The sequence below is a fragment of the Carcharhinus amblyrhynchos genome, chromosome 16 (genome assembly GCF_965287045.1).
Source record: "Carcharhinus amblyrhynchos chromosome 16, sCarAmb.v2.hapA, whole genome shotgun sequence".
Classification (NCBI taxonomy): Eukaryota; Metazoa; Chordata; class Chondrichthyes; order Carcharhiniformes; family Carcharhinidae; genus Carcharhinus; species Carcharhinus amblyrhynchos.
The window spans coordinates 68,732,362-68,754,140 of record NC_137339.1 but is presented as its reverse complement, the minus strand read 5'-3'; the positions used below and the strand labels follow the sequence as shown (position 1 = coordinate 68,754,140).

Genomic DNA, 21,779 nt, shown 5'->3' with positions numbered 1-21,779 from the left:
TGTCCCCATCAAACACTCCCAGGACAGGTACAGCACAGGGTTAGAAACAGAGTAAAGTTCCCTCTACACTGTCCCCATCAAACACTCCTAGGACAGGTACAGCACGGGGTTAGATACAGAGTAAAGCTCCCTCTACACTGTCCCCATCAAACACTCCCAGGACAGGTACAGCACGGGGTTAGAAACAGAGTAAAGCTCCCTCTACACTGTCCCCATCAAACACCCCCAGGGCAGGTACAGCACGGGGTTAGATACAGTGTAAAGCTCCCTCTACACTGTCCCTATCAAACACTCCCAGGACAGGTACAGCACAGGGTTAGATACAGAGTAAAGCTCCCTCTACACTGTCCCTATTAAACACTCCCAGGACAGGTACAGCACGGGATTATATATAGCTCCAGAGTTATACAAGGGAAAGGTGAAGGTGGTATCTGTCAGGAATGTGGAGATTCACCTTCACAGTGGGCAGGATGTTGGTCATGATGATCTGCTGTCGTCCATCAGGGGGCAGATTCTCACAGAATTCTGAAAGAGACCAGGATTCAGTCAGGAACTTTCAATTCTCATTCCATTCTTGCTGAATATCTCAATGCTAGCTCACATCATCAGTAAAACGAATGCATCAGAAACAGAAGGGGAGTTTTATACTCAGCCTGGCGCACACTCAGTGCTGAGGGAGCGCCGCACTGTCAGAGGGTCAGTGCTGAGGGAGCGCCGCACTGTCAGAGGGTCAGTGCTGAGGGAGCGCCACACTGTCAGAGGGTCAGTGCTGAGGGAGCGCCGCACTGTCAGAGGGTCAGTGCTGAGGGAGCGCCGCACTGTCAGAGGGTCAGTGCTGAGGCAGTGCCGCATTGTCAGAGGCACTGGCTTTCTGGATGAGGCATAAGTGAAGGCTGTGTGCCCTCTTGGGGCGGTATAAAGATCTCACGGTCACTATTTGGAAGAAGAGTGGGGGAGGCAGAGGGGAGGGGCATGGGGGTGAGATCTAGCCTGTGTCCCAGGGCTAAAATTTATCCCTCAATCAACATCAGTGAAAAAAAAGCAGCTAATGTGGGTCAGTAAAGACAAGGTAAATTTGCCGCAGTCCCTGGGGAGCAGAGGCTGCTCTCTCCTTCGAGGGGCAGACTGACTGGTGCTGACTGAACCTGAGGATCACCACACCTCAGATGAGGGGCAAAGGTCCAAAAGTGGGGCTTTCACGAGTGACCTCAGCCAGTCCAGGATTCGAACCCGTGCAGTTGGTATCGCGAAGCAGCCATCCAGCTAATGAAGTTAAATTTATTCTACCACTGCGGGGGCACAGCGCCAGGGGCCCGCGTTCAATTCCTGGCAGCATGGTGACACAGTGGTTAGCACTGCTGCCTCACAGCGCCAGAGACCCGGGTTCGATTCCCAGGGGCACGGTGACACAGTGGGTTGGCACTGCTGCCTCACTGCACCAGGGACCCGGGTTTGATTCCCGGGGGCACGGTGGCCTAGTGGTTAGCACTGCTGCCTCACTGCGCCAGGGACCCGGGTTCGATTCCCGGGAGCACGGTGGCCCAGTGGTTAGCACTGCTGCCTCACTGCGCCAGGGACCTGGGTTCAATTCCCGGCTTGGGTCACTGTCTGTGCAGAGTTTGCACTTTCTCCCTGTGTCAGCGTGGGTTTCCTCCGGGTGCTCCGGTTTCCTCCCACAGTCCAAAGGTACACAGGTTAGGGGGATTGGCCATACTAAATTATCCCTAGGGTCCAAAGAAGTGTAGGTTTGGTGGATTGGCCATGCTAAATTGTCCTTTAGCGTCTAAAGTTGTGTGGGTCAGGTGGATTAGCCATTGTAACTTGCCCCTTAGTGTTAGGGAACTAGCTGGGTAAAAGCATGGGGTTACAGGGATCGGGCCTGGGTGAGATTGTGGTTGGTACATACTCAAAGCACTGAATGGCCTCCTTCTGTACAAAGGATTCAATGATTATCACATGGCTGATTGTGGGATCTTGCTGTGCACTTGTTGGCTGCTGCGTTTCTTGCATTCCAAACTGTGGCCTGTCATAGAAATAAAACTCCTCCTTTCACTCTGTTGGCCTCACTGCGAAAGCGACAGGTGGCGGGGAGGAGTGGGGGGGTAGTTCTTTCCCTGACCTCTGTGTGGACACTGACCTTTGACCTTGCCGGCCGCCGAGGCGCGTACCTCAGCTTCGCAGTCCTTCATGAGGTTCTGGAAGGCCGGAACCAGGTCCTTCTTGGTAATCTCTGGCCCAATGGCTTTCTGCAGCTGTCAACGATCACACAGACGGAGTGGAGAGGGAGGGAGAGAACGAAACAGGGGGAAAAAGTAAAGAAGAAACTCTTAAACCTCAGGGTAAATACCACCCGTTACCCTCAGCACAACTGAAAGGGTTAAAACTGTGAGCACTGACAGACCTGGCTGGTGTCCTAACCCCACCTCCGCCCCCCTTTCCACCCCCGCCTCAGTCAGAACCGTATAGTAGGTTGTTGCATAAAGTTAAATCTGATGGGATCCAGGGTGAGGGATCTAAATGGATACAAAATTGGCTTCTTGACAGAATAAAAAGTCTCACAAAACCAGGTTAAATTCCAACAGGTTTATTTGGTAGTAAACGCCACGAGCTTTCGGAGCACTGCTCCTTCGTCAGGTGAGTGGGAGTTCTGTTCACACACAGGGCGTATAAAGACTCAATTTACAGAATAATGAGTGGAATGCGAGTCTTTACAGCTAATCAAGTCTTGAAGGTACAGACAATGTGAGTGGAGAGAGCGTTAAGCACAGGTTAAAGAGATGTGTATTGTCTCCAGACAGTGTAGATAGTGAGATTTTGCAAGTCCAGGCAATTCATGGGCGTTATAGATAGTGTGACATGAACCCAAGGTCCTGGTTGAGGTCGTCCTTGTGTGCGGAACCTGGCTATCAGTCTCTGCTCAGCGACTCTGCATTGTCATGTATCATGAAGGCCGAACAGAAATCCTTTCCCCGCGCGATGGTGACGCCAATCTTCCCCTCTCGCTTCGCCCGCTTACCTCAGTGAATTTGTCTGCCACCATGTAGCGCACACGCCATGACTTGTCCTCCACTGCCTGGCGCAGTGTGGGCATCACTAGCTTCTCCACCTCCTCCCGCTTCAGGAGCTCTGCGATGCTCACACAACCTTCAACAGCCAGCAGCCGCACAGAGTCCTGCCAGAGCACAGCAGACGGTTAGCCTCTAGGAAGGGGCCGAATAGCCGCCCTCATCAAACCGTCACATCCTCCCCACTTCGCCTGCTCTGTATCGTTCGACACTCACCGAGCCCACAGCCAGAGATTACACTGAGGCCCCATTGCACAAACAGGCCATTCAGCCCATCGGATCCACACTGGTGTCCCTGCTCCACACCAGGCTCCATCGAGAGCCAGCATTCCCATGCCCCTCTGGTCTGACACCAAATCCCGGGTCAGGGTCATGAGAAGGCCTTGGCGGGTAAAATTAGGGAGAATCCCAAGGCGTTCTACAAATATGTGAAGAGTAAAAGGATGAGAAGAGAAAGGATAGGACCGAAAGGCCCGTTTATGCTGTAGGGTTCTATGTTCTAACCGTCTGGTTCTTCTATTCGATCTCAGCTATTGGCTGAGGAACGTATCCCTATGCCTCCTGACCTCATTATCTGTAAACATTCACTCCAAGATCCCTCTGTTCCTCTACACTTCACAGGACCTTCCATTTATTGTATTGTTGGTATGTCTGCGTTTCACAAACACACTGCCTCACACTCCATTGATATATCCCTGCAGTGTACAGCATCCTTGCTCACCATCAGACATGTGGGCAGCACAGTAGCACAATGATTAGCACTGCTGCTTCACAGCTCCAGGGACCTGGGTTCGAATCGCGGCTTGGGTCACTGTCTGTGTGGAGTTTGCATGTTCTCCTCATGTCTGCGTGGGTTTCCTCCGGGTGCTCCAGTTTCCTCCCACAATCCAAAGATGTGCAGGTTAGGTTGATTGGCTGTGCTGAACTTGCCCTTTAGTGTCCTGGGATGTGTAGGTTAGAGGGATTAGCAGGTAAATGTGTAGGGATATGGGGACAGGGCCTGGGTGGGATTGTGGTCGGTGCAGACTCGATGGGCCGAAGGGCCTGTTTCTGCACTGTAGGGTTCTATGATTCTATGAATATCAGGAAATCTTTCTCTTCCCTTAGCCTTTGAATCATCTAATCCTTACAGTGCAGAAGAAGGATACTCGGCCCATCGAGTCTATAACAATTCCACCAGGCCCCATCCCTGGAACCCCACATATTCACCCCACTAATCCTCCTGACACGACGGGTGATTTAACATGGCCAATCAACCCATTGATTAGTTACAAGTAAGGCCTACATTAACACTGCAATGAAGTCACTGTGAAATTTCCATCGTCACCACACTCCGGTGCCTGTTCGGTCAGTGCACGCTAATCAGCATGTCTTTCAGACTGTGGGAGGGAACTGGAGCACCCGGAGGAAACCAACGCAGACCTGAGGAGAACATGCAAACTCCAAACACACAGTGACCCAAACCAGGAATCAAATCCAGGTCCCTGGCACTGTGAGGCAGCAGTGCTCACCACTGTGCCGCCCCTGCACATCTCTGGGCACTAAGGAGCAATTTCATCTGACCAATCCACCTAACCTACTCATCTTTGGACGGTAAGAGACAATTTGTATGGCCAGTCCACCTAACCTGCACATCCCAGGGTTGGTCTCGAACCCAGAAGCTCTGGTCCTGAGACAGGGCTGCTAACCAGCTGCAGTAATGTCCGACACCCCGTCTCTGCTGAGTTATCAGTGGGGCCATTCACATCAAATAAGAACAGTGAGACACAGGCTGTGAAAGGACACCAGAGAGAGCAGTGGCTGTGGAGAGGAGAACAGTTCACACGAGAAGATAGCGAGAAGCTGCAATGAGCAATCGGAGTGATGTTGTGAACAAACTCGGGAACAGGAAATATTTCAATGGGAAAGGGGAAGTGCGAAAACGTGAGCTGCGGTTTGCAGCCAGAAAGAGGAAGGAGTTAAACTGCGGTTCATTCCCCTCGGCACACAGCTGTGTGGGAAAAGGTGCAGACTTGCAGAAACCTCTTTCAACTTTGGTCTTCGAGTTCAGACAGTTACTGACATCGGGGCTGTCAGTGATTCTGCAGGCGTGGATAATTAATGTCTCATCCGGAATGACATTCTGGCCTGTCATGGTTCGAAGCATTCGGGATCAAGGTTCAGGCAGTTCGTCCAATAGAAGCACTGAGAGAATGCCGCACTGTCAGAGGGTCAGTGCTGAGGGAGTGCCGCACTGTCAGAGGGTCAGTGCTGAGGGAGTGCCGCACTGTCAGAGGGTCAGTACTGAGGGAGTGCCGCACTGTCAGAGGGTCAGTGCTGAGGGAGTGCCGCACTGTCAGAGGGTCAGTGCTGAGGGAGTGCCGCACTGTCAGAGGGTCAGTGCTGAGGGAGTGCCGCACTGTCAGAGGGTCAGTGCTGAGGGAGTGCCACACTGTCAGAGGGTCAGTGCTGAGGGAGTGCCACACTGTCAGAGGGTCAGTGCTGAGGGAGTGCCTCACTGTCAGAGGGTCAGTGCTGAGGGAGTGCCGCACTGTCAGAGGGTCAGTGCTGAGGGAGTGCCGCACTGTCAGAGGGTCAGTGCTGAGGGAGTGCCGCACTGTCAGAGGGTCAGTGCTGAGGGAGTGCCGCACTGTCAGAGGGTCAGTGCTGAGGGAGTGCCGCACTGTCAGAGGGTCAGTGCTGAGGGAGTGCCGCACTGTCAGAGGGTCAGTGCTGAGGGAGTGCCGCACTGTCAGAGGGTCAGTGCTGAGGGAGTGCCGCACTGTCAGAGGGTCAGTGCTGAGGGAGTGCCGCACTGTCAGAGGGTCAGTGCTGAGGGAGTGCCGCACTGTCAGAGGGTCAGTGCTGAGGGAGTGTCGCACTGTCAGAGGGTCAGTGCTGAGGGAGTGCCGCACTGTCAGAGGGTCAGTGCTGAGGGAGTGTCGCACTGTCAGAGGGTCAGTGCTGAGGGAGTGCCGCACTGTCAGAGGGTCAGTGCTGAGGGAGTGCCGCACTGTCAGAGGGTCAGTGCTGAGGGAGTGCCGCACTGTCAGAGGGTCAGTGCTGAGGGAGTGCCGCACTGTCAGAGGGTCAGTGCTGAGGGAGTGCCGCATTGGAGGAGGAGCTACACCTACTCCAATCAGCTTGGATCATGTCGGTCAAGCCCAAGACAGGTGGTGAGAGCCCTGTCTTGTCAGCTTGGATCGGGAATGTCCCAACTTGTTGGGACTCTGAATTGGCTTTAATTTGACTTGATTGGATTGGAATAAAGTTAAAAAAAAATGGATAAAGCTAGCCCAGGCTTGGATAGCTGCTGGGGAGGCTGGGGGGAGGCTGGGGGGGGTGGGGCGGGGGGCGGTAGTTGTGAGGGAGTGGGTGCTCCGACAGGTACCTGCTCGTCAGAGGCCAGGTTGACGAACATGGGGATGATCTCGGATTTCAGGTTCTCGATTTCCAGCACTTTGGCAAACTCGCCAAGTTTGGATGCTGCAGCTCGCCGAACCATCGGAGTGTCATCAGCGCAGAGATTCCGGAAGCTTCTGTGCGAGGGAAAGTGGGGGGGTGGGGACGGGGGGGTGGGTAGACAGAAGGAAGAGGGGAGGTGAGGTGGAAAAGCAGGAGTTGGGGCGGAGAGGATAGGGCAAGGAGGGAGGGAGGGATGGAGGTGGAGAGGGAGGGAGGAGGTGGAGAGGGAGGGAGGAGGTGGAGAGGGAGGGAGGAGGTGGAGAGGGAGGGAGGAGGTGGAGAGGGAGGGAGGAGGTGGAGAGGGAGGGAGGAGGTGGAGAGGGAGGGAGGAGGTGGAGAGGGAGGGAGGAGGTGGAGAGGGAGGGAGGGAGGGACACAGGGATGAGGAGGAAGGAGGTGGAGAGGGAGGAAGGGATGGATGGAGGAGGAAGGAAGAAGTGGAGAGGGAAGGATGGATGGGGGAGGAGAAGACAGGAGGTGATGAGGGAGCAAGTGGAGAGGGAGGGAGGGAGGGATGGATGGAGGAGGAGGGAGGAAGGAAATGAGGTGAGGTTTTGGGATGGAAAAGTGAATGAGGTGAATAAAGAGCTGAAATTGAAAGCACTCAGCGCGCTTGGCAAGGCCAAATCCTTCACTGTTTCCCAGCACACAAACAGGCCTTTCAGCCCATATCCATATTCAATCCCACACTCACTGAAACCCCTAGTCCCGAGGTCCAAACTGGAGGCCAATATTATAAAATCGTACCCCCCCCACCCCAGCAATCTCCATCTCCTTCTATTCCTTTCTCCCTCACCCGTTTATTCAGCTTCCTCTTAAATACATCGATAATATTCACCTCAACCACTTCCTGTGGGAGTGAGTCCCACATTCTCCCCACTCCCCGTGGGAGCGAGTCCCACATTCTCCCCACTCCCCGTGGGAGCGAGTCCCACATTCTCCCCACTCCCCGTGGGAGCGAGTCCCACATTCTCCCCACTCCCCGTGGGAGCGAGTCCCACATTCTCCCCCACTCCCCGTGGGAGCGAGTCCCACATTCTCCCCCACTCCCCGTGGGAGTGAGTCCCACATTCTCCCCCACTCCCCGTGGGAGTGAGTCCCACATTCTCCCCACTCCCCCCGTGGGAGCGAGTCCCACATTCTCCCCACTCCCCGTGGGAGCGAGTCCCACATTCTCCCCACTCCCCGTGGGAGCGAGTCCCACATTCTCCCCACTCCCCGTGGGAGCGAGTCCCACAATCTCCCCACCCCCTGTGGGAGCGAGTCCCACATTCTCCCCACTCCCCGTGGGAGCGAGTCCCACATTCTCCCCACTCCCCGTGGCAGCGAGTCCCACATTCTCCCCACTCCCCGTGGGAGCGAGTCCCACATTCTCCCCACTCCCCGTGGGAGCGAGTCCCACATTCTCCCCACTCTCTGGGCAAAGAAGTTTTTCCTGAATTCCTGGTTGGATGGATTAGTGAGTGTCACATATTGATGGTTCTGAGTTCTGCTCTGACATCTAGACCTGGGCTTCACTTCCTACCTTAGAGCAATCATGATGCTCCTTGATTGCTACGAAGCATTTTGGGAAACCCTGCAGTGCCAGTAGGCGCTAGAGAAGTGCAGATCTATCTGTAAATGCAGATCTATATGTGTTGGAACTCTTAAATGCTATCAAGATAGATAAGTCGCTAGGACCGGATGGGATGTACCCCAGGTTACTGTGGGAGGTGAGGGTAGTGATTGCAGAGCCCCTGGCGATGATCTTTGCGTCGTCGATGGAGACGGGAGAGGTTCCGGAGGATTGGAGGATTGTGGATGTGGTTCCTATTTTCAAGGGAACAGGGACAGCCTGGGAAATTACCAACCGGTGAGTCTGACCTCAGTGGTTGGTAAGCTGATGGAGAGGATTCTGAGGGACAAGATTTATGAGCATTTAGAGAAGTTTAGAATGATCAGAAATAGTCAGCACGGCTTTGTCAAGGGCAGATCATGCCTTACGAGCCTAGTTGAGTTCTTTGAAAACGTGACTGAACACATTGACGAAGGAACAGCGGTGGACGTGGTTTACATGGACTTCAGCGAGGCGTCTGGTAAGGTCCCCCATGCAAGGCTTCTTGACAAGGTGAGAGGGCATGGTATCCAATGGGCTTTGACCTTGTGGATCCAGAACTGGTTTGCCTGCAGAAGGCAAAGAGTGATTGTGGATGGATCTTTTTCTGCATGGAGGTCGGTCACCAGTGGAGTGCCCCAGGGATCTGTTCTAGGACCCTTGCTGTTTGTCATTTTCATAAATGACCTGGATGAGGAAGTGGAGGGGTGGGTTAGTAAGTTCGCCGACGATACGGAGGTTGGTGGTACTGTGGATAGTCTGGAGGGATGTCAGAAGTTGCAGCGGGACATAGATAGGATGCAAGACTGGGCGGAGAAGTGGCAGATGGACTTCAACGCGGATAAATGTGTAGTGGTCCATTTTGGCAGGACCAATGGGATGCAGGAGTACAATATCAAGGGTAGGAGTCTTAGCTGGGTTGAAGAGCAGAAGGATCTTGGGGTCTGAGTCCATAGGACTCTTAAATCAGCCTCACAGGTGGAGGATGTGGTCAAGAAGGCATATGGTGTTCTGCCCTTCATTAATCAAGGGATTGAATTTAGGGGTCAGGAGGTATTGCTGCAACTTTATAAGACCCTTGTCAGACCCCACTTGGAGCACTGTGCGCAGTTCTGGTCGCCTCACTACAGGAAGGATGTGGAAGCTATTGAGAGGGTGCAGAGGAGATTTACAAGGATGTTGCCTGGATTGGGAGGCAAGCCTTATGAAGATAGGTTGAGGGAGCTAAGGCTCTTCTCCCTGGAGAGACGAAGGTTGAGAGGCGACCTGATAGAGGTTTATAAGATGTTGAGAGGTATAGATAGGGTGGATTCTCGGAGGCTACTTCCCAGGGCTGAAATGGTCGCTACAAGAGGACACAGGTTTAAGGTGCTGGGGAGCAAGTACAGAGGAGATGTTAGGGGTAAGTTTTTCACTCAGAGGGTGGTGAGTGAGTGGAATTGGCTGCCGTAGGTGGTGGTAGAGGTGAACTCGCTGGGGTCTTTTAAAAGACTTCTGGATGAGTATATGGGATTTAATGAGATTGGGAGTTACAGATAGTTCTATGGCTTGGTAGGTATAGATGTGATTGGTGCAACTTGTGGGCCGAAGGGTCTGTTTGTGCTGTAGTGTTCTATGTTCTATCTTTATACTGAACGTCTCAAAGCAGTGTCCCGATCCTCAGCCTGAGCGATGGGTGGATTTGGCCTTCAGAAAACAGTCCCACATCGACACAACCCCCTGCCCCCACCGCATGGCTCCAATGTCTCCTGCACCTGCTCACGCTGCTCAATGTGCCATACTCACAGCCTCAACTCTGCCTTGACGGGGTTGGGGACTCGCTGGTAACACACGCTGAACAGGCCACATGCCGATGTCCGCGAGGTGAACCAGTCGCCACTGGCCAAGCGTTTGACCAGCGGCACAAAGTGTCGCTCCAGGTCGGGTGCCGAGTGCTCCTTGGAGATAGCACGCAGTGACTCCACCGCCTTGTCCCTCACTACTGTCTCCTCCACCGTGGCCAGGCTTTCCAGCGGAGGCTGATTCCAGGACGTGGGGGGAGGGCGAGAAATACAGGCAGTTACAAAGAAACATTGCCACAGCGTATCCCAGAATTGTACTGTCTGAATGGTGCAGAGACAAACTCGAAGAGATGCTGAATGGGGCCTCCTCCTGTTCCTGTGTAACATGCTCGAGGGGCTGAATGGGCCCTCCTCCTGTTCCTGTGTAACAGGCTCGAGGGGCTGAATGGGCCCTCCTCCTGTTCCTGTGTAACAGGCTCAAGGGGCTGAATGGGATCTCCTCCTGTTCCTGTGTAACAGGCTCGAGGGGCTGAATGGGACTCCTCCTGTTCCTGTGTAACAGGCTCGAGGGGCTGAATGGCCTCCTCCTGTTCCTGTGTAACAGGCTTGAGGGGCTGAATGGCCTCCTCCTGTTCCTGTGTAACAGGCTTGAAGGACTGAATGGCCTCCTCCTGTTCCTGTGTAACAAGCTCGAGGGGAATCCTTCCTATCTAGATGGGCCTGAACAGAGTGCAGTAGAGTTGAAGCATCTCTTGTACGGGATTGGAACCCAGCCTGCTTGAGATAAGGTCCAACATTCCAATAACCTTTGAGTAAAAGTTTATGTTGTATTGCCCACCTGGGTTTGGCAATCTGGCTGAGTTTTCTGCAGTTCCACCCTACAATCTGTTCATTCGGACCAGACAGGGAACAGCACCCACTCCCTGAAGCCCCATACCGCACAGCAAAGATCTCAACAACTCACCAGCAAACAGTTTACAAAGGCAGGGCCTCCCACCAGGGCTGTAAACGATCCCAGCTGTTCAGCCAGGGCCAACAGCACCTCATCTTCATCATATATCGTGTCTGCAACATAAAAAAACACAAAAGACCCACCCAACATGAAAATCGAGCACTGGCATCTGTTTCTGCGGGAATATGATTCAAACTTTATTGGACCACTCTCAGAACACTGCACAGTTCCAGTCTCCATATCCCTCGGTTAGACCCACACTCGGAGCACTGTGCACAGTTCCAGTCTCCATATCCCTTGGTTAGACCCACACTCGGGGCACTGTGCACAGTTCCAGTTTCCATATCCCTCGGTTAGACTCACACTCGGAGCACTGTGCACAGTTCCAGTCTCCATATCCCTCGGTTAGACTCACACTCGGCGCACTGTGCACAGTTCCAGTCTCCATATCCCTCGGTTAGACTCACACTCGGAGCACTGTGCACAGTTCCAGTTTCCATATCCCTCGGTTAGACCACACTGGGAGCACTGTGCATAGTTCCAGTCTCCATATCCCTCAGTTAGACTACATTGGGAGCACTGGGCACAGTTCCAGTCTCCATATCCCTTGGTTAGACCCACACTTGGAGCACTGTGCACAGCTCCGGTTTTCATATCCCTCAGTTCAACCACACTGGGAGCACTGTGCACAGTTCCAGTCTCCATATCCCTCGGTTAGACCACACTCGGAGCACTGTGCACAGTTCCAGTCTCCATATCCCTCAGTTACACCACACTCGGAGCACTGTGCACAGTTCCGGTCTTGTGCAATGTAGAAGTAGAGGCACTTGAGAAGGTGCAAAAAATATTTAAAAAGATGATTCCAGTATTGCAGACTGATTTTAGGCTGCGGTTTATTCCTTGAGAAAGGAGGAGGCTTAGGGGTTGACCTGACAGAGGTCTTTAAAATGATGAGAGAGTTTCATTCGGGTTGATATCGAGAAGATGCTTCCACAAGATTCAGTACTGAAGTAGCAGCGATCAAGTAAGATAATCACAAATAAATCCATTGAGAAATTCGGGAGAAATGTTTTTCTCTCTCTTTCTGCCTCGCACTAACCTGTTAGGAACGGGAGGAGCTCAGTGCGAGTCCGTTCCACACCTAGAGCCAGAGCAATGGTGCTCAGCTTCTTGATGCTGTTGAGACGGAGCTGGAACAGAGAGACAGAAAGGCTAAGGAACAGCACGGACTCTGAATAATTTAATTACAACACCTCTCAGTCATGAGCGAACACGAGACCTGTCTCAGTGAAACCTCTCCTCAAAACCTCATCCAGTTTTAATCCTGCTATCATTCTCAGGAAGATTGCTGCCTCTGCTTCTCCCAGGGCAACACATCCAGCACACTGTGTTACATCTTTCACACACATCTGTACTCGCCATTAACAACATCAGGAACAGGAGGAGGCCATTCAGCCCCTCAGCCCTCTTTCCCCATTCATCAAGATAGCAGCAAATCCACTTCATAGAATCTCTTTATTGCCCGCACTGACCTTTTCCTTCAGGCCCCTCCCTGTCACTGACCGCTCCTCCTCACTGAATCTGCCCTCCTTTTCTGACCCCACCCTCTTACTGACCCCTCCCCTCACTGACCCTTCCCCTCACTGACCATTCCCCCTCACTGACCCGTCCCTCTCATGACCATTCCCCTTCACTGAATGTACCCCCTCACTGATCCTTCCCCCTCACTGACCCTGCCCCCTCACTGATCCTTCCCCCTCACTGACTCTGCCCCCTCACTGAATCCACCCCCTCACTGACCCATCCCCCTCACTGATCCTTCCCCCTCACTGACCCATCCCTCTCACTGACCATTCCCCTTCACTGACCCCTCCCACTCACTGACCCCTCCCCACACTGACCCTCTTCCTATCACTAACCCCTTCCCCTCACTGACTCCTCCTGCTTCACTGACCCCTCTCACTCACTGACCCCTCCCCCTCACTGACCCCAGCCCCTGACTGACCCCTCCCCATTACTGAACCCTCCACACATTGACCCCGCCCCCTCACTGAACCCACCCCCTCACTGATGCCTCCTCCTCACTGACCCCTCCTCCTCACTGACCCCTCCTCCTCACTGTCCCCTCCTCCTTGCTGAACCCTCCCACTCACTGACCCCTCCACATTGCTGAACCCTCCCACTAACTGACCCCCCCCACTTACCCGTCCCCTCACTTACCCGTCCCCTCACTGACTCCTCCTGCTTCACTGACCCCTCCCCCTTACTGACCCTCCCCTCACTGATCCCTTCTCCTCACTAATGCCCTCTCCTCATGACCCCCTCCCTCACTGACCCCCCTTCACTGACCCCTCCCCTTCACTGACCCCTTCCCCTCACTGATCCCACCTCACTAAACCCTCCCCCTCACTGACCCCTCCCCATTGCTGAACCCTCCCACTAACTGACCCCTCTGCACACTGACGCCCTCCCCCTCACTGGCCTCTCCCCCTCACTGACCCTTCCCCTTGCTGAACCCTCCCACTCACTGACCCCTCCCCCTCACTGACCCCTCCCCATTGCTGAACCCTCCCACTAACTGACCCCTCTGCACACTGACGCCCTCCCCCTCACTGGCCTCTCCCCCTCACTGACCCTTCCCCTTGCTGAACCCTCCCACTCACTGACCCCTCCGCCTCACTGACACCTCCCACTCACTGACCCTGCCCCACACTGACCCCCTCCCCTCACTGACCCCTCCCACTCACTGACCCCTCCCTGTCGCTGACCCCCCCCCACTGGTCCCTGCCCCTCACTGACCCCTCCCCATTACTGAACCCTCCCACTCATTGACACCACCCCCTCACTGACACCTCCTCCTCACTGACCCCTCCTCCTCCTCACTGACCCCTCCCCCTCCTCACTGACCCCTCCCCTCATTGACCCCTTCCACTCACAGACCCCTCCCTGTCACTGACCCCTCCCCCTCACTGATCCCTCCTCCTCACTGACTCCTGCCTCTTACTGACCCCTCCCCATTACTGAACCCTCCCACTCATTGACACCGCCCCCTCACTGATGCCTCCTCCTCATTGACCCCTCCTCCTCCTCACTGATCTCTCCCCCTCACTGACCCCTCCCCCTCACTGGCCCCTCCCCCTTGCTGAAACCTCCCACTTACTGACCCCTCTCCCTCAACTGACACCTCCCACTTACTGACCCCTCCCCACACTGACCCCCTCCCCCTCATTGACCCCTCCCATCACTGACACCCCCCCCCCCCAACTCACTGACCCCCCCCCCTTCCACGCCACTGGCCCCTTCCCTCACTGACCCCTGCCACTCGCTGACTCCTGCCCCTTACTGACCCCTCCCCATTACTGAACCCTCCCACTCATTGGCCCCCTCACTGACATCTCCTCCTCATTGACCCCGCCCCCTCACTGATCCCTCCCCTCACTGACCCCGCCCCCTCACTGACCCGCCCCCTCATTGATCCCTCCCCCTCACTGGCCCTTCCCCCGGGGCTCCTCCCCCTCAGGCCCCGGACTCCTTCTGAGGAGGTTAAATGATAATTCTTTTGTGAATTTGATGATTATTTGTCCGTTTTCTTGAGGTTCTGATGTGTTTAATTCTCTCTCCCGCTCACCTGCACATCTTCATTCCGCAGCTCGTCGATCAGCACGGCGATGGGGTAGAGAGAATCATCACCGACCGCCGAGGAGGCGGCCATGGCGAGGGCAGGACCTGGGGAAAGGGCGGGGCCTGGTCAGGGGGCGGGGCCTGAAGAGGGGAGGGACATAGGCGGGGGGGGGGGGGGGCCTGGTCCGAGGGCGTGGCCTGCAGTAAATGGGCGGGGCTGGAGATAAGGCGCGTGGTCTGGAGAGAGGGGCGGGGCTTGGGCAGGGGTCGTGCCCTGAAAAGGGGGCGGAGCCGAGAGTGTGGTCTGCAGTGAATGGGCGGGGACTGAAGACAAGGGGCGTGGTCTGGAGAGAGAGGGGCGGGGTTTGGAGAGGGGTGAGGCGTGGAGGAAGGAGGCGAGTCGTGGAAAGGTGCAGCGCGTGGAGGGGGCGGGATATGGTGTGAGACATTGACTGGGGCGCCGTTACCCGCCGCCCCACCCGTCTGCTGCGTCTGCGCATTGGCTCCGTGCAGAAACATACTGTCTCCTCGTGCCGCTTCACCAGCGACGGGAGCATGGGCGCGTCACGCGGCTGCGTCTCGCGGGACAGCCGTTGGCTGCCAGCGCGTGCGCACTCCGGGGCCGAACTGTAGGGATGATCAACCGTTCCCGCCCAAACTGGTTGCCAACCCTCCCGGAATTTCCACTGGCCCCGATTGAGTCTGGAATTTCCTGAGCCACAAACTGTGACTGGACTCAACCCAGCCCCGCAAAAAAAAAGCAAACATGCCCGTTGAGCGCTCTCCTTTTGTCAATTGTCAATACATAGGAGGTGCCCAATGTTGACCAGCAGGTGGGCTGAGTCCAATGGTAATGGCCTGGCTTCGTTAAGGGAACTCTCCTCCAGTGATGACAATAATCTCTCCCTCAGTGTGAACAAAACAAAGACTTCAGGAAGTGTAAAGGAGAACATGCCCCTTTCTACATCAACAGAGATGAAGTAGGAAGGCTCGACAGCTTCAAGTTTTTAAGTGTGCAGATCAACTACCTGTCCTGGTCCCCCCCATGGTGACACTATAGTTAAGAAAGCCCCACCAACGCCTCTATTTTCTCAGAAGACTAAGGAAATTTGGCATGTCAGCTACAACTCTCACCAACATTTACAGATGAACCATAGAAAGCATTCTTTCTGGTTGTATCACAGGTTGGTTCTGCCCCTGTTCTGCGCAAGACCACAAGAAACTACAAAAGGTGGTGAATGTAGCCCAATCCATCAGGCAAACCAGCCTCCCATCCATTGACTCTGTCTACACTTCCCGCTGCCTTGGCAAAGCAGCCGGCATAATCAAGGACCCCACGCCCGGACATTCTCTCTTCCACCTTCTTCCGCCAGGAAAAAGATACAAAACTCTGAGGTCACGTACCAACTGACTCAAGAACAGCTTCCCTGCTGTTGGACCAACCTCGCATCAAGTTGATCTTTCACTAAACCCTAGCTATGACTTAATACTACATTCTGCACTCTCTCCTTTCCTACTCCTTTATGTGTTCTATGTATGGTATGCTTTGTCTGTATAGCTTGCAAGAAACAATATTTTTTACTTCATCCCAATACATGACAATAGTAGATTAAATCAAAAGGAGGAGAACTGAGGGACTGCGGGAACTGGTGGTCCAGGACGCAAAGTTTGGATGTATCAGCACAAGGAATGTGGCCAACTGGAGTTGGCAACATGATTCACTCACAACAGGGTGCTCCATGAGGCTATTTTGTCATTTAGATCAAAGTCTAAATGAGTCAGTGAGGAAGACCAGGGAAGTGGGGCGGAGGATGGATGTGGGGGGCGGGGTGGTGGGGTGGGCAGGGTGATAGGAAATCTGCTGTTGTCTGAGAGAGACTTGAAGAAATTTGTGGCAGGAAAATTGACCAGATTCAATTTTCAAAGTTTTGAAAAAGAATGGAGATGGAGCAAATAGCAGGATGGAGGCAGGCTCGAGAGTCAGATTAGAATACTCCTGCATCATTTTACAACACCGCAATCGCTTTGTGTTGCCAGTTCTCGTTGGTTTGACGTTCAGGCCCCCAATGATGTCACTCTGAGTCAAGCTCGCGTAGAGGAGTCACGTTCAATTCAAAGGTTTCTTCGTTCAAAAGCTCTGGATCAAGATCTTCTGAGAAGAATATCCAAAACGGACAGGAATTTTGTAATTTTTTCCAGGAGGAAGTTGAAAGTGGTGTTACTCATTCCTGTGACGGAAAGACCCTGTTTCTTGACTCAGCAAGCTGATTTGAGGCTTACCTGCTGGATGTATGACTTTACATCGGGTGAGACTGGGTAGACCATTTTAAAGTCTCAGAGAGAGAGAGAGATGCAGCCGCTGTATTGTGCACAGGTAACATCGCTCACCTTGTTTCAGATGACTGTAATACAAAATCTCTTTCATTTCATCCTCAAAGCATCCCTGAAGAGATCATGCTCTCCACCAACTCCTGAGGGTCAAAAATGGGAAATTTTTATGATCCCAGTTGATGTTGATACTGGGCAGTCAAATTCCAGAGTGTAACCCTGGCTTGATGGATCGTAAAATTTTTTTGTTTCATTTAGAGACATGGATGAAGAGAGTCACAAGATTGCCAATTAACTTCTAACAAAAGAATAAAACTTATATTCTCGTCATCTTTTCATGTTTGACACAAGGCTCCTTCATCTCATCTATATCTTCACCTGTGCACACAGATTTTTAATGTTCTCAGTAAGTACACAGTCCATGTAAACCAACAGGGTAACTGTGGTCTAATCACATTCTGAAATCAAGTAGCAAGTGCCACTCAATATACCTTCTCATCAAATCCCCACAACTGGCCTCACTGGAACTCTGATTTCAATACGTGTTTCCAAATTCCATCCTCAAAAATTTTCCTTAAACTTTGTTTGTTTTTACATTGTAAACCCTTTAATTACCATGTCGGCACAGTTTAAAATGAAATGAAAGCCCACAGATATGTTTAACATGAGCAAACTGAAGTTCTAACCCTTATACAGAATCACAAGATTAAACTTACTTAGAGCCATACCTTGATTCCAATACGCTCTAACTCAAATACAGATTACTTAAAATTACCTCTTTGATTGCTGAGAAGGTTCAGCTGGAAGTCACGAAGCCAGAGAGAGACTTCACCGGGAACAAGCAGAGGCAAAGTCAGAGAGAGTGCAAACAAACTCTCCCAACCATCCAAGCATCCCCTACCCAGCCATGGGACAGAGTCTGCAGATGATGCATTAGACTGAAGTGGCCATCCCGGAATCCATCCAACAGAGACCATCCCGAGGAACTGCCTGAAAAGAACAGAGACTGGTGAGTGTTACCGATTTTGAATGTATACAGTATTTTTCATATTTGCTGGTGTATTTTATACTGCAGGTTATTGCAGCTAGGATTACACAGAGCTGCACGTGTACAGTGTTTCAATGTGGACGTTGTACTTTCTGGGTGAGAACCGTCTGAAGGAACAGACTCTGGTTTTGACACAGATTCCTGTGGGAACACATGATTCACTTAAAGTTGTTTCACCTAAAGTCACCATTTTCAGGAATGTGATTGTAACTTCAAGCGAGGACTCCCTGTACCTGTGATCAATTCTGGGCCTTGAACCTTCGGAAGAATTCAGCAGAATGATCCTGGGGCTAAAAGGGTTAAATCTGAGGGAGGACAGGTTAGGTGGATGAGCTCCCAAAATGTGTACGGATTCAGGATCCATGGTAACCTTGCGGGCAGTCATTCTGCCGCACCACGCCCGGAGCACTCGGAGGAGTGCTCTGTTTACAGTGTCAGGGCCACATAGCAACTGGAGAATGTTCTCCCCTGCACTTTATTCTCCTTGTGATTGGATGTGTATCTATTCCCAGTGTTTGCCGCTATAGCCATCCTATTTCTGTGTCAATTGTAGTTAATGTCAATATTCTCCGGTCCTTACAACAGTGATTGATACTGGGGTCTAGTTGAACAGCTGCAGCATTGTACATGATCTATCATTGTACTCGTTAGAGTTGAGAAGAATGAGGGGAGATCTCATTGAGACGTATAAGATGATGCATGGGATGGATAGGATAGAGGTGGAGAGACTCTTCCCGCTCAGAAAGGATAGTAGGACTAGGGGGCACAGCCTCAAGATAAAGGGGGGGCGGTTTAGAACGGAGTTGAGGAGGAACTTCTTCACTCAAAGGGTGGTGAATCTCTGGAATTCTCTGCCCGTTGAAGTGGTGGAGGCTACCTCGCTAAATATTTTTAAGACGCGGGTTGATGGGTTTTTGATAAGAGAGGGGATTAAGGGTTATGGGGAGAGGGCGGGAATGTGGAACTGAGCCACGACAGATCAGCCATGATCTTATTGAATGGCGGGGCAGGCTCGAAGGGCTAGTTGGCCTACTCCTGCTCCTATTTCTTATGTTCTTATCCCATTCTTGGCTGTGCCTGCAGACAGACATGGGGGTACCATACTTGAACACAATTTAGTCCTGAGACAACCCTTGCTTCAGAAACTGGGGGTGGGGAGGGGGGGGTTGGATCCAACAAGAGTTGAAGAGCAGGGCAGTAATTTTCTTTCCCAATTCTTAACCTAAGAGTTTGGTGAAATCTTTCAACCCAACACAGACCAGGACCTGCATCCATAAACGGTGTAGCACAGTTCCATCTCAACCCTCGGCCATCAGGGCAAATGGGAATTGAACATCCAACCAATGAAAGGCTGTGAATTCTCAGTGTAATTCACTCTGTTATCAAAGCTTTTTCATCCTGCTATGACACACAAAACATTCACAAGCAAGCTATTATAAAGGGGAGGTTGATTTCCACACTCCCTCCACCCACTGGGCACTAACACCTAACCACTCAGAGGAGTACCACACCCTTTTACCTGTCAAAGTGAGCATGAGAAATAGTGTAGTCTGCTCTTCAGCAACTTTTTGTGGTTAATCAAATATAACTACCTGAGAGTTTCTCTTTAAAATCAACAAGTAACACTTTAATTTATCTAACTCACAGTGAACAGGTTAATTAAACTATTAACAGACCAAATAAAACACGATTCTAATGGAACGCTGTTTAGATAAATACAATTCCCACCCATTAACAACAAAAATAGAACTTTCAATCACTCTCTAAATTACAAATAGGTATTATCTTCTGAAATCTTCTGTCTTCTTTCTTCTGTCTGGAATTTTTGTCTTCTTTTGGGACCTTTGCTATTCAGATGAGACTTTGAGCTAAAAACTGTTAGCTGTAGCAGAGAGCAGTTTGCAGAGTCTCTCTAGAGCTGATAGCTGTCTCTCTCTAAAGCTGTAAGCTGGAGCAGATGCTCTTCTCTCATTTGAGCCACTGCCCCCTTCTCTTATACCCCTAACGACATACCAATATCCCCACAATAGGATTATTTGCCAGGTTACCAAAATATCAAATTTAAATCTAATAGGCTGCTGGTAGTTAAGTGCCAAATTTAAACCAATTGGTCAAATTCAAAAGCAACCTGTTATCTTGGTAACACTACTGTTTGGGCTGTAATATAATGTTTCAGTCTGTGTTCTCCATATGCACCTGCATCCTTTTTTAAAAACTCTACGTACAGAAAAAGCAGTGCTTTTTTAACAGACAATTTTATGCACAGCAACTTCACAAAAAACATTCCCAGCATAACTTGCACTGGTCACCATTACATTGAATTGCCTTTTTATTAATCAATCCCTGACCAGGCTGTACATTCTTTTGCACCTCTTTAGCTTTAACTGGGCTTTCCTTTACCACTTTAACCCCATTGGCTTATCCTGTTTTACCATGTCAGTGCTTTTCTTAAACCACCAACACTGCGACTTTGTGTGTCCTACTTTATTACAGTGAAAACACCTACCACCATCATGGGCTTCCTTTTTAACCTGAGATAAACTATCTTTACCATCACCAACGAGAATGCCTTTGCCCTTTCCTCTTGAGCATTTCTTTTCCCCAGTTTCTGTCTCTCACAGGCTGAAACTGATGTTGGAAACCAAACTTTTGATTCATGAACTAACTCATAATTATCTACCGTTTTTGCTGTTAATCTCACAGTTTTAATTCCCTACTCTTCCACCTGAGTTTTCACTACATTGGGAAGTGAATTTTTAAACTCCTCCAAAATAATCGCTTCTCTAAGAGTGTCATGCGCCTGATCTATTCACATTGATCTTATCCACCTGTACAAGTTACTCTGATCATTTCAAATTCTGTGTATGGAGTCATAGTCATACAGATTAACAGCATAGAAACAGGCCCTTCAGCCCAAATTGTCCATGCTGCCCTTTTTTTTAAACCCCTAAGCTAGTCCCAATTGCCCGCATTTGCCCATATCCCTCTACACCCATCTTACCCATGTAACTGTCTAAATGCTTTTTAAAAGACAAATTGTACCCCCTCTACTATTATCTCTGATAGCTTGTTCCAGACACTCACCACCCTATGAGTGGAAAAGTTGCCCCTCTGGATGCTTTTGTAACTCACCCCTCTCACCTTAAACCTATGCTCTCTAGTTTTAGACTCCCCTACCTTTGGGAAAAGATATTGACTATCTAGCTGTTCTGTGCCCCTCATTATTTTATAGACCTCTGTAAGATCATCCCTCAACCTGCTAGCTCCAAAGAAAAAAGTCCCAGTCTATCCAGCCTCCCTTTATAACTCAATCAATCAAGTCCCGGTAGCATCCTAATAAATCTTTTCTTCACTCTTTCTAGTTTAATAATAGCCTTTCTATAATAGAGTGACCAGAACCGTACACAGTATTCCAAGTGTAGCCTTACCAATGTCTTGTACAACTTCAAAAGACGTCACAACTCCTGTATTTAATGTTCTGACCAATGAAACGGAGTATCCTGAATGTCTTCTTCACCATTCTGTCCACCTGTGACTCCACTTTCAATGAGCCATGAGCCTGTACCCCTAGATCTCTTTGCTCTGTAACTCTCCCCAGTGCCCTACCATCAACTGAGTAAGATTGATCCCTGGTTTAATCTACCAAAACACATCACCTCGCATTTATCTAAACTCCATTTGCCATTTGTCAGTCCACTGGCCCAATTGATCAAGATCCCGTTGCAATCTGAGATAACCTTCTTCACTGTCCACTTTGCCACCAATCTTGGTGTCATCTGTAAATTTACTAACCATGCCTCCTATATTCTCATCCAAATCATCAATATAAATGACAAATAACAGGGGACGCAGCACTGATCCCTGAGGCACACCGCTGGTCACAGGTCTTTAGTTTGAAAAGCAACCCTCTGCAACCACCCTCTGGCTTCTGTCATCAAGTTAATTT

General features: G+C 51.3%; 2 protein-coding genes across 2 annotated transcripts in view; both read right to left on the bottom strand.

The window, feature by feature from the left end:
- LOC145354065 (uncharacterized) overlaps nucleotides 1-14,571 on the bottom strand; it is a 36,311-nt gene extending 21,740 nt beyond the window's left edge. Inside the window, exons 1-8 of the mRNA XM_080205195.1 lie at nucleotides 14,465-14,571; nucleotides 11,936-12,026; nucleotides 10,849-10,949; nucleotides 9,889-10,121; nucleotides 6,436-6,583; nucleotides 3,017-3,172; nucleotides 2,138-2,252; nucleotides 455-525 (exon numbers count right to left, since the gene is read on the bottom strand). Coding sequence (XP_080061321.1) covers nucleotides 455-525; nucleotides 2,138-2,252; nucleotides 3,017-3,172; nucleotides 6,436-6,583; nucleotides 9,889-10,121; nucleotides 10,849-10,949; nucleotides 11,936-12,026; nucleotides 14,465-14,548 — 999 coding nt within the window. The 5' untranslated portion in view covers nucleotides 14,549-14,571. The remainder of the gene's footprint in view (nucleotides 1-454; nucleotides 526-2,137; nucleotides 2,253-3,016; nucleotides 3,173-6,435; nucleotides 6,584-9,888; nucleotides 10,122-10,848; nucleotides 10,950-11,935; nucleotides 12,027-14,464) is intronic.
- Nucleotides 14,572-20,569: 5,998 nt separating this feature from the next.
- Nucleotides 20,570-21,779, bottom strand: part of LOC145353716 (myeloid cell surface antigen CD33-like) — a 37,734-nt gene continuing 36,524 nt past the window's right edge. Inside the window, exon 6 of the mRNA XM_080204484.1 lies at nucleotides 20,570-20,633. Within this exon, the coding sequence (XP_080060610.1) occupies nucleotides 20,570-20,633 (64 nt within the window). The remainder of the gene's footprint in view (nucleotides 20,634-21,779) is intronic.